Here is a 13148-nt window from a genome sequence, read left to right on the forward strand (position 1 = left end):
TACTTCTGTGCTGTATAACTTCACTCGTCAGTCATCATAAGGGCACCTTGTTCCATGGGCGACTATAGTGGCTTGGGGTTGGCAGGGATGACTTTGGAGGCCTTTGTCAGAGTACCTGGCATTACCCACCATGTGTTTTTGTCCAGTGGAGTTTCTGCTCATCGATTGTCGTCAGGGCAATAGGTTGCGGTGGCAACAGGGTACCGTGACGCCCTGAAGCACTGGCAGCTCCATTATCATCCACAAGCCGTACCCCTTCTCTGCTCACTGCAGTGGGTGTTGTCGCTGATCGACAAGACTCTGACAACATGCACCCGTTTTCCAGACACACTTTATTTTCTTGTGCACAAGGAGAGCATCACAGTCCCAGTTGCTGTACTGCTCTGAAATTCCAATCGCAACGGTCAGCTTTTGTACAGTTTGACCCTTGAAATCGTGCGTACTTTCCAATTTCTTATCATCAATCATAATACATTCTCGAAAACTTTAATACAAATACAATAACACTAATACAAATGAAACTAAATGCTATTTAATCCTTTATTTGTATTCAATTTTAGTAAAGGATGACTATTGCTAAATAATAGTTATTATTTAGTGCTCTAGGTTATAGCTAGCTGTGCCTCAAAGGGTGACTATCAAGAACCTTGTGCTGTAAACATGTCCAAATGTCATTGTGCTGTTACAGCCATCTTAACCCTTGTCATACTGAAGCTTCCACAGGGACAGGGAGGTGAATTCATCTCGGCCTGAACGTAGAGCCACTGATCCCTCCCTTACGCAGCATTGTGCATTAATTTCACCACACCCAGACTAACAAGATCTGAAATATAGAAGTCCACAGCAATAGTAAGCTTCCCTGGTACTGGAAGGTCCCACCCTTGCTCGGCAGCTGTGGTAGAGTAGAGCCTGTACAGGCGGTGCTGGCTCGAAGGGCTGAATGGCCTCCTCCTGCATCTTTGGAGTGTGGGATTTTCTATATTTTCTATGTCTACATGATCCATATCCCTTTATTCCTTACACTTCCACAAAGCCTTTAGACAGGCATGTGGAACTGCAGGGAATAGAGGGGTATGAATCATGTACAGGCAGATGAGATCAGTTTCACTTGGCATCAGGTTCAATGCAAACATTGTGGGCTCTCTGTGGACGGGTTCACTGTGGATATACATTGCACCCTCTCCGCTCCACATCTGGTGAAAGGAGCCCTGTTCTGGTTACCCTCTTCTCCACAATGCAGCCCCCAAGGCACACACAGCTCTGGCTGTGGCACATTTACACTTCAGCTCCAGCACCCACTCAACATTGGTGCAGCGGTAGAGTTGCTGCCTTACAGCGCCGGTGACCCGGCTTCCATCCTAACTACGGGTGCTGTCTGTACGGAGTTTGTGCGTTCTCCCCGTTCTACCCCGCAATTCCCCGTGACCTGCTTGGTTTTTCCCCGGGTGCACCGTTTCCTCCCACACTCCAAAGGCGTACAGGTTTATAGGTTATTGGGTAAAACAGTAAATTGTCCCTAGCGTGTAGGATAGTGTCAGTGTACGGGGTTGTATTTGGGAAGTGGGAAATTATTTTTGACAAATCTATTCGATTTTTGAGAATGAAATGGGCCAGTTGGGTAGGGTGGATCAATAATAATATTAATAATAATAATAATAATAATAATAATAATAATAATAATAATAATAATAATAATAATAATAATAATAATAATAATAATAATAATAATAATAATAATAATATCTTTTATTGTCATTGCACGTCAGTGCAACGAGATTTAGTATGCAGCTTCCAACAGATGTACAAGAAAAGTAAAATAAATAAATAAGCAAGCTGTGTGACGTGACCATCCGAGGGAGACAGTCCAGGGGGGATGGGAGGCACTCAGCAGGGCCGGTTCAGAGCCACTATAGCTCTTGGAATAAAGCTGTTTCTGAGTCTGGAGGTTCGGGCGTAGAAGGCCTTATAACGTCTGCCGGAGGGAAGTAGTTCGAACAGTCCGTTACAAGGGTGTGAGGAGTCTTCATGGATGCTGACGGCCTTCCTGAGGCACCGTGTGTGGTAGATGCCCTCCACGGCTGGTAGCTCTGTCCCAATTATCCTCTGCGCTCTGTGGATGACGCGCTGAAGAGCTCTCCTCTCCGCCTCCGTGCAGCTGAGATACCACACAGAGATGCCATACGTTAATATGCTCTCTGTGGTGCAGCGGTAGAACGTTGTCAGCAGCTGTTGGGGCAGACCAGTCTTTTTTAATGTCCTCAGGAAGAACAGTCGTTGCTGTGCCTTCTTGACCAGCGCAGCGGTGTTGGTGGACCATGTGAGGTCCTCTGAAATGTGAGTGCCCAGAAACTTAAAGCTGGACACTCTCTCCACACTTTCCCCGTAAATGGAGATTGGGGCGTATTCCCCATTATGGGACCTCCTGAAGTCAATAATCAGCTCCTTGGTCTTGGAGGTGTTTCGTGACAAGTTGTTACGTGCGCACCAGTCCGCCAGGTTCTGCACCTCCGCTCTGTATTTTGTTTCATCACCGTTGGTGATCAGCCCAATCACTGTTGTGTCGTCTGCAAACTTCACGATGGTGTTGGTGTCGAATGCAGGGACACAGTCGTGAGTGAAGAGGGAGTAGAGCATGGGGCTTAGTACACAGCCCTGTGGTGTGCCGGTGCTCAGGGTGATAGTGGTGGACAGGTGCGGGCCCAGTCTCACTGCCTGCGGTCGCTCCGTCAGAAAGTTCAGGATCCAATTGCATATCGGCGAGCTGAGGCCTAGCTGGTGGAGTTTGGTGGTGAGCTTGGTGGGGATGACCGTATTGAATGCAGAGCTATACTCAATGAAGAGCATCCTCACGTACGTGCCCTGTCTGTCCAGGTGAGTCAGGACAGTGTGAAGAGCCAGAGAGATGGCATCCTCTGTTGATCTATTTGCCCTGTATGCAAATTGATGAGAGTCCAGTGAGGCAGGGATGCTGGATTTGATGTGGGAGAGGACCAGCCTTTCGAAGCACTTCATTGGGATTGGAGTTAGGGCAACCGGGCGGTAGTCGTTCAGGTTGGTGACTTTAGACTTTTTCGGCACTGGCACTATGGTGGCTGTTTTCAGGCACTTGGGGACCGTTGCCAGAGATAGAGACAGATTGAAGATTCTCGTGATTACCTCCGCCAGCTGTACAGCACAATCCTTTAGTACCCTTCCCTGTACTCCATCCGGGCCTGCAGCCTTGCGTGGTGCAATGTATTGGGATCTGCAGGAGCAACCAAAAAGTGTGGAACCTGTAGTAGATACAAAATGCTGGAGTAACTCAGCGGGACAGGCAGAAGGAATGGGGGATGTTTCAGGTCGGGACCCTTCTTCAGACTCGTCCCGAAACTTCACCCCATTCCTTCTCACAGAGATGCTGCCTGACTCGCTGAGTTATTCTAGCATTTTGTGTCTATCCGGTTTAAACCAGTATCTGCAGTTCCTTCCTATGCAGGTAGAACCCGTAAGGGTACTATACAAGGTTAGGGTTCATGGAGCTGAGGTAATGTATTTGGCTTGGACAGAGGTTTGTCTAATTGCAGAGGATTGATGTTTCCACTAGTGGGAGTGTCTAGGACTGGAGGTCATCGCCTCAGAATTAAAGGATGTTCCTCTAGGAAGGAGATGAGAAGGAATTTCTTTAGTCAGAGGGTGGTGAATCTGTGGAATTCATTGCCACAGAAGGCTGTGGAGGCCACAAGTCAGTGGATATATTTAAGGCAGAGATTGATAGATTCTTGATTAGTACGGGTGTCAGAGGTTATGCGGCAAAGGCAGGAGAATGTGGTTAGGAGGGTAAGATAGATCAGCCACAAGTGAATTGCGGGGTAGAGCTAATACTGCTCCTATTACTTACGATCTTATAAGGACAGAGTTGGGGTAAATGTGTGCTGTTGAGGTTGGCAAACTGCAGCAGGAGTGATGGTGCAGGGATCGGTGTTGAGACCTCACAATCTACGAAGGGAGTGAGCATGCTGTAGTCAGACCTGACGATGAGCCAGAGATTAGGGAATATCAGCTCTGAGGAAGATATCAAGGATTGGTGAGTGGATAAGATGTTGACAGGAGTATAATGTGGGGCATCACAGAATTGTACATGGTCATAAGTGATAGGAGTAAAATTAGGCCATTCGGCCCATCAAGTCTACTCTGCCATTCAATCATGGCTGATCTATCTTCCCTCCTAACACCATTCTCCTGCCTTCTCCCCATAACCTCTGACACCTATACTAATCAATAGACAATAGGTGCAGGAGTAGGCCATTCGGCCCCTCGAGCCAGCACCGCCATTTACTGTGATCATGGCTGATCATCCACAATCAGTACCCCGTTCCTGCCTTCTCCCTATATCCCTTGACTCCGCTATCTTTAAGAGCTTTATCTAACTTTCTCTTGAAAGCATCCAGTGAATCGGCCTCCACTGCCTTCTGAGGCAGAGAATTCCACAGATTCACAACTCTCTGGGTGAAAACATTTTTCCTCATCTCGGTTCTAAATGGCCTATCGCTTATTCTTAAACTGTGGTCCCTGGTTCTGGACTCTCCCAACATCGGGAACATGTTTCCTGCCTCTTGCGTGTCCAAACCCTTAATAATCTTATATGTTTCAATAAGATCCCCTCTCATCTTTCTAAATTCCAGTGTATACAACACTGTCCCCCGTCCCCCTGCCCCATGTCCCTCTGCCCCCCGTCCCATGTCCCTGTCCCTCTGCCCCGTCCCACTGCCCCCCTGTCCCCGTCCCATGTCCCTGTCCCTCTGCCCCCCTGCCCTGTCCCCCTGCCCCCGTCCGCCTGCCCCGTCCCTCTGCCCCCCTGTCCCCGTCCCACTGCCCCCCTGTCCCTCTGCCCCCCTGCCCCGTCCCCGTCCCCATCCCTCTGTCCCCGTCCCCCTGTCCCCGTCCCCGTCCCCATCCCTCTGTCCCCATCCCCCTGTCCCCATCTCCATGCCCCCGTCTCCATGCCCCCGTCTCCATGCCCCGTCTTCATGCTTCAGCCACAGGCTTTTGTTGCGTGCTAACCAGTCAGTGGAAAGACAATATATGATTACAAATCGAGCCGCCCAGTGTACAGATACAGGATAATGGAATAACGTTTATTACAAGATAAAGCCAGTAAAATCCAATCGAAGGGCGGCACGGTGGCGCAGCGGTAGAGTTGCTGCCTTGCAGCGCCGGAGACCCGGGTTCCATCCTGACCACGGGTGCTGTCTGTATGGAGTTTGTACGTTCTCCACGTGACTACGTGGGTTTTTTCCGAGATCATCGGTTTCCTCCCACACTCCAAAGATGTAAGCTAATTGGCTTGGTAAAACGTAAATTGTCCCTAGTGTGCGTAGGATATTGTTGGTGTGCTGGGATGGCTGGTCAGTGGGCCGAAGGGCCTGTTTCCACGCTGTATCTCTAAACTAAACTAAATTAAAACTAGTTGGATAGCAGTTGAGGACTGCTCTCTGGTTGCAGTAGCATGGTTCAGTTGCCTGACACTGAACTGTCCCATGGCAACCAGAGAGCAGTGCTGAACTACTGTCGGCTCAGACCCACATACTCCAGGTTCAGGCCTTGAGCGGACCTCAGCAACGGTCAGTAGTCAAGCTGACACAGGCAGGCCACTCCTCTGTTCACCCAATGATTCTGAGGCTGATCCGACGGTAGGTGGATGGTCAGAATGTAGTTGGTGGAGTGGCCGGTTGTTGACAGTATTCCTCGCCGAATGCTCGTCTTGTAAACTGTGGAGAGAAGAAAGCAAAACAACATCTGTCAATGTCCCTCACATCCTCGACTCTTGGAACAATGGCGGCACTGCCTTAGCAACTCATTTATGATATTGTCTACAGTGTCCTATCTTTACATATGCTGTAGTGCTGCTGCAAGTAAGGATTACATTGTTCTATCTGGGTCATATGACAATAAAACACTCTTGATTCTTCAACTAATTCACCACCACAGTCATTCAGGTTATTTATAAGGTCATAAGTGACAGGAGCAGAATTAGGCCATTCGGCCCATCAAGTCTACTCCGTCATTCAATCATGGCTGAGCTATCTTTCCCTCCTAACTCCATTCTCCTGCCTTCTCCCCATAACCTCTGACACCCGTACTAATTAAATATTTGTATCAACATTATACTGTAGATGATCATGTATGTGCTTCAGTGAGTACAGGTCCACCACTGATGTTCTGGCAACTGGTGGTCTGGCACCTCCTTTAATCCGGACATGTTCTCTTAGTGTCCCCCCCCCCACGCCAGGTCCCTCTCAATTCTCAGCGCCCCCTCCCCACAGACGCAAAGCTGGTTGAGGTTTAGCAAAGAGTAAACTCTGAGATATTAGTTGGCGACTGACTTCAGTATCTCTCTCTCATACAAGTTGCACCTCATCAATAAATCTGACTAATCTCAGTCACGGACCTTTAGAAGTGAGTGGAGCCTTAGTCACAGAGATCAGAAACAGGCCATCTTGCACCTGCTCCAACCTCATCTACTGTATCCGCTGTTCTAGGTGTAAACTGGGTGATCGTTTCACTCAACACCTTCGCTCAGGCAACCTTGGCCGACATGATCTCCTAGTTGCCAAACACTTTCAACTTCCCTCCCATTCCCACACTGATCTTTCTGTTCGGGGCCTCCTCCATGGCCAGAGTGAGGCCACACGTAAATTGGAGGAACAGCACCTCATATTTCACTTGGGTAGTTTACCCCCAGCGGTATGGACATCCCCACCCTAGTCGGCGTACTAGTTTCACTGTCGTCTAGTTGAGTTTCACTGTTTCATAGAAACATAGAAATTAGGTGCAGGAGTAGGCCATTCGGCCCTTCGAGCCTGCACCGCCATTCAATATGATCATGGCTGATCATCCAACTCAGTATCCCGTACCTGCCTTCTCTCCATACCCTCTGATCCCCTTAGCCACAAGGGCCACATCTAACTCCCTCTTAAATATAGCCAATGAACTGGCCTCGACTACCCTCTGTGGCAGGGAGTTCCAGAGATTCACCACTCTCTGTGTGAAAAAAGTTCTTCTCATCTCGGTTTTAAAGGATTTCCCCCTTATCCTTAAGCTGTGACCCCTTGTCCTGGACTTCCCCAACATCGGGAGCAATCTTCCTGCATCTAGCCTGTCCAACCCCTTAAGAATTTTGTAAGTTTCTATAAGAGTTTCGCTCATTATTACCTTCCCCGTAGCCAACAATGGACCATTGTGGGCTCCACCTTTCCTTGAGCATCTTTACTGGCTTTGATCTGTCCTTTTGCATAGCTTTCATTCATTTGTTCTTTGTACCTCTTCATATCTCTGACTTTCCCTCTCCCTTGATTCTCAGTCTGAAGGGTCTCCATCCGAAACGTCACCTATTCCTTTTTCCCAGAGATGCTGCCAGACCTGCTGAGTTACTCCAGCATTTTGTGCCCATTTAAACAAGTCCCATTTGCTTATGTTTGGCCCTTCTCCCTTAAAACCTTAGCGATCCATATGCCTGTCCAAATGTCTTTATAAATGTTGTTATCGTACCTACAGTACTTCAACCAATTTCTCTGGCAGCTCGATCTATATATGAACAGCAGCTGTGTGAAGAAGTTGCCCCTCAGGTCCCTTTTTAATCTCTCCCCTCTCACCATATACCTATGGCCTCAAGCTCTCGATTGTACACCTTATCTACGTCACTCACGATCTTTATAAGGTCACCCCTCAGTCTCCTACACTCATAGAAACAAAGAAAATTGATGCAGGAGGAGGCCATTCGGCCCTTCATTGTGATCATGGCTGATCGGCCCCAATCAAGAACCTGTGCCTGCCTCCAAGAAATAAAGTCTTAGCCAGCCCAACCTCTCCCTTTAACTCAGGCTCTCGGCTTCTGGTAACAAAACTCATAGAGGTGTATAAAATCATGAGAGGAATAGATCGGGTAGACACACAGAGTCTCTTAATGCACCAATAATGTTGGTGCCCGCATGTGTAATGTATGCAAAAATAATGTCACTGTGCAGTTGCACATGTGACGGACAAAGCAGTGTTGACTATTGATTGCCTAGAGTAGGGGAATCCAGGAGCAGAGGATGAAGGGGGAAACATGTTACTGGAACCTGAGGGGTAACCTTTTCACACCAAGGGCGGTGGGTGTATAGAACGAGCAGCCAGAGGAGGTAGTTGAGGCTGGGACAATCACAACGTTAAGAAACAGTTAGTCAGGTACATGGATAGGACAGGTTTAGAGGGATCTGTACCAAACGCAGGCAGGTGAGACTGATGGGGGCGTGGATCATAGTTAGGGTTCGGGGGGGAGGGGTAAAGATATCTGAAAGTGAACAAGGGAATATTCCAGATCAGTTCCACGAGGAAACAATGCCAAGCCGAGCTCTTGGAATGAAGTGGGTCAAGGTCGGCACGGTAGAGTTGCTGCCTCACTGCGTCAGAGACCCGGGTTCCATCCTGACTACGGGTGCTGTCTGTACGGAGTTTGTACGTTCTCCCTGTGACCTGCGTGGGTTTCCTCCCACATTTCAAAGACGTGCAGGTTTGTAGGTTAACTGGCTTGGTGTAAATGTAAAATTGTCCCTCGTGTTAAAGGGAGGGGATCGCTGGTTGGCGCAAACTCAGTGGGCACATTCCCAAAGTGCCGAGGTTGAAACAGTTTAATTGGTGGCAGGGTCAGGGTCAGGGTCAGGCATGGATATGAGCAAAGTGGAAAAACAGGGGGAGGTGGGGGAAATCCTACACACAATGAGAGGAACTAGAACTCGGGTGGAACGGCGGTGCAGCGGTAGAGTTGCTGCCTCACAGCGCCAGAGACCTGGGTTCGATCCTGACTACGGGTGCTGTCTGTATGGTGTTTGCGCGTTCTCCCCCTGACCTGCGTGGGTTTTCTCCGGGTGCTCCAGTTTCCTCTCACACTCCAAAGATGTACAGGTTTGTAGGTTAATTGGCTTTGGTGTAATTGTAAATTATTCCTAGTGTGTGTCGAATGGTGTTAGTGTGTGGGGATCACTGGTCGGCATGGGCTAGGTGGGCCGAAGGGCCAGTTTCCGTGCTGTATCTCAAGAGGCTGTAGACGTCCACATCTTGAGCAAAATACAAAGAAGGGGGAACTGGTCAGGCCAGGCAGCATCTGTGGAGGGATCGGACAGTTGATAGTAAATGTGGTGTGTGTAGGTGTGCGCCGATCACTGTAATCTGTGTGATGTTACCGCAATGTACGCAAAACAAAATCTACCACTGTAGATTGGTGCATGTGACAATAATGTATCATTGAATCATCGGTTACATATCTTCATCCCAGTCCAGGGACCCTTTATAAATACCGTCACTGACCCGACCATCGATCACCCTTGCATCAGGTTTCTCCCTGACTCGGGTGATCAGCTGCCTCCTTGTGGTGAAAGCCTTTATTCACGTGGTGCAGCGGTAGAGTTGCTGCCTCACAGCGCCTGAGACCTGGGACCCGTCCTGACCACGGGCGCTGTCTATAATATCTCACCTGGACATCCGTAGATAGGTTGCTCCTTGAATGAAGATTTTTCGCCTGGCTTGAGCCAAATCTGAGAGAGGAGGTTAAGGGAGTGACAGAGAAGGGCATGAAGACAGCTCATTTACTCTGCTACACTGGCCAATAATTAGCCACAATCTGGACGTACTTCTCAATCCTCATTCCACTGCTAGTGGCCAGTTGGACTCCTTGCCCCCTCACCCAGCACCCACTGGACAACACACACAGCCATTCATTACTGCTGGCATAGACAAGGGCAGCATGGTGACACAGCGGTAGAGTTGCTGCCTTACAGCTGCACAGACCCAGGTTCCATCCTGACCACTGGTGTTGTCTGTATGGAGTTTGTACGTTCTCCCCGTGACCTGCATGTGTTTTCTCCAAGATCTTCCGTTTCCCCCCACACTCAAAACACTGTTTCTTAAATGTTTGGAAAGTCCCCGCCTCAACTACCTCCTCTGGCAGTTTGTTCCATACACCCACCACCCACTGTGTGAAAAAGTTCTCTCTCAGATTCCTATTAAACCTTTTCCCCTTCACAAACCTATATCCACAGGTCCTCGATTCCCCTACTTTGGACAAGAGACTCTGTGCATCTACCCAATCTATTCCTCTCATGCTCTAAGATCAGCCCTCATCCTCCTGCGCTCCAAGGAATAGAGACACAGCCTACTCAACCTCTCCCTCTAGTCTCCAACTTGACAATATCTTTCCTATAACACGGTGCCCAGAACTGAACACAATATTCTAAATGCGGTCTCACCAATGTCTTATACAACTGCAACATGACTTCCTACTTCTTTACTCAATACTCTGACTGACAAAGGCCAATGTGCCAAATTCCTTTTTGACCACCCTATCTACCTGCGACTCGACCTTCAAGGAACGATGCACCTGTACTCCTGGATCCCTCTGCTCTACAACGCTCCGCAGATCTCTACCATTCACTGTGTAGGTCCTGCCCATGTTAGGCTTTCCAAAATGCAACACCTCACATTTCTCTGCATTAAATTTCATCAACCATTCCTCAGCCCACCTGGCCAATCGATCCAGATCCTGCTGCAATTTTTGAGAACCATCTTCACTATCTGCAGGTCATCCTGAAAAACCCCGGGCATCCCCTCCATGTAATTCTGGAGAGTCAAAAGAGCACTCGGAACAACAACCGGCTCCTCTCCCTGCCCTGTAGAACGGAGCGGTTCAGGAGATCCTTCACCTCTGCAGCCATTAGATTTTATAATTCGGACCGTTAGGCTGTAGGGGGATGCATTTTGCAATTTTTAATTTTTAATTGTTAATTATTGGTCTTTTTAAGTATTTATTGCTCTCAGGTAGTGTCCACATTGTATTCTATGTATTTTCTGTACCTCTTTGTGATGGTCTGGGCTGCGTCCACAACTCTCTGCACAGTTTGGGAACAGCTCCATCCAAGACGGCAAGAAATTGCAGAGAATTGTGGACGCAGCCCAGACCATCACACAAACTAACTTCCCTTCCATTATGCAAGGCCAGCAGCATAATCAAGGACCAGTCGCACCCTGGCCACTCCCTCTTCTCCCCTCTCCCATCAGGCAAGGGGGATGGAAGTGTGAAAACGCCCACCTCCAGATTCAGGGACAGTTTCTTCCCAGCTGTTATCAGGCAACTGAACCATCCTACCACAACTGGAGAGCAGTGCTGAACTACTAGCTACCTCATTCATGACCCTCAGACTATCTTTAATCAGACTTTATCTTGCACCAAATATTATTCATGGTTTTCTCTTTATCCTGTATCTGTACACTGTGGATAGTTCGATTGTAATCATGTCTTTCCACTGACTGGTCAGCAGGCAACAAAAGCTTTTCACTGTACATGTACTAAGTTTCAATGAGGTCACTCCTCATCTTCTACACTCCATGGAGTACAGGCCCAGGGCTAACAAATGCTCATCATAGGTTAATCCACTCATTCCTGGGATCATTCTTGTAAACCTCATTTGGACCCTCTCCAGAGCCAGCACATCCTTCTTCAGATATGGTGCCCAAAATTGTTCACAATACTCCAAATGCGGCCTTACCAGTGCCCTATAGAGCCTCAGCATTACATCTCTGTGTATGTATTCTAGCCCTCTCGAAATAAATGAGGGAAATGCAGGTTGCACACTTTGTCCTGAATGCAATCTGGGATCAACACGCAAACTGCTGGAGGAACTCTGGCATCCGTCTGCAAACAGGGGTTAGGATACAATCGGTAGGCTGTCGTAGAGTACTTTGGGAAGGGACTCCCCAATCACACGCTTCAACCAATCCCATCGTGCTCCTTCCATGTAAAGGCCTTTAATGTAAACGCCATCGACCTAAAGTTCACAAAATGGCCATGTATCAAACAGTGTTTTTTAAATGTCTACAGTGCCCTCCATAATGTTTGGGACAAAGACCCATCATGTGTTTATTTGCCTCTGTACCTAACAATTTGAAATTTATAATAGAAAAAAATCACATGTGGTTAAAGTGCACATTGTCAGATTTTAATAAAGGCCATTTTTATACATTTTGGTTTCACCATGTAGAAATTACAACAGTGTTTATATATATAGTCCCCCCATTTCAGGGCACCATCATGTTTGGGACACAACAATGTCACGTAAATGAAAGTAGTCATGTTTAGTATTTTTTTGCATATCCTTTGCATGCAATGACTACTTGAAGTCTGCGATTCATGGACATCACCAGTTTCTGGGTGTCTCCTCTGGTGATGCCGTGCCAGGCCTGTATTGCAGCCATCTTTAGCTTATGCTTGTTTTGGGGGTTAGTCCCCTTCAGTTTTCTCTTCAGCATATAAAAGGCATGCTCAATGGGGTTCAGATCGGGCGATTGACTTGGTCACTCAATAATTCACAGTTTTTAGCTTTGAAAAACTCCTTTGTTGCTTTAGGCATATGTTTAGGATCATTGTCTTGCTGTAGAATGAACCGCCGGCCAATGAGTTTTGAGGCATTTGTTTGAACTTGAGCAGATAGGATGTGTCTATACACTTCAGAATTCTTTATGCTACTACCATCAGCAGTTGTATCATCTATGAAGATAAGTGAGCCAGTACCTTCAGCAGCCGTACATGCCCAGGCCATAATACCTCCACCACAGTGTTTCACAGATGAGGTGGTATGCTTTGGATCTTGGGCAGTTCCTTCTCTCCTCCATACTTTGCTTTTGCCATCACTCTGATATAAGTTAATCTTCGTCTCATCTGTCCACGACCTTTTTCCAGAACTGTGGTTGCTCTTTCAAGTACTTCTTGGCAAACTGTAACCTGGCCATCCTATTTTTGCAGCTAACCAGTAGTTTGTATCTTGTAGTGTAGCCTCTGTATTTCTGTTCATGAAGTCTTCTGTGGACAGTGGTCATTGACAAATCCACACTTGACACCCGAAGAGTGTTTCTGATTTGTCGGACAGGTGTTTGGGGATTTTTCTTTATTATAGAGAGAATTCTTCTGTCATCAGCTGTGGAGGTCTTCCTTGGCCTGCCAGTCCCTTTGCGATTAGTAAGCTCACCAGTGCTCTCTTTCTTCTTAATGATTTTCCAAACAGTTGATTTTGGTCAGCCTAAGGTTTGGCTGATATTTCTAACAGTTTTATTCTTGTTTCTCATAATGGCTTATTTGACTT

At 47.6% G+C, this 13148-nt stretch overlaps 1 protein-coding gene across 1 annotated transcript in view; it reads right to left on the reverse strand.

Annotated features, from left to right (window-relative positions):
• Positions 1-5530: 5530 nt before the first annotated feature.
• Positions 5531-13148, reverse strand: part of LOC116984950 (dynein heavy chain 3, axonemal-like) — a 344183-nt gene continuing 336565 nt past the window's right edge. The window contains exons 82-84 of the mRNA XM_033039311.1: positions 11727-11837; positions 9491-9551; positions 5531-5747 (exon numbers count right to left, since the gene is read on the reverse strand). Coding sequence (XP_032895202.1) covers positions 5602-5747; positions 9491-9551; positions 11727-11837 — 318 coding nt within the window. The 3' untranslated portion in view covers positions 5531-5601. The remainder of the gene's footprint in view (positions 5748-9490; positions 9552-11726; positions 11838-13148) is intronic.

This window comes from Amblyraja radiata, chromosome 21 (genome assembly GCF_010909765.2).
Source record: "Amblyraja radiata isolate CabotCenter1 chromosome 21, sAmbRad1.1.pri, whole genome shotgun sequence".
Taxonomy (NCBI): Eukaryota; Metazoa; Chordata; class Chondrichthyes; order Rajiformes; family Rajidae; genus Amblyraja; species Amblyraja radiata.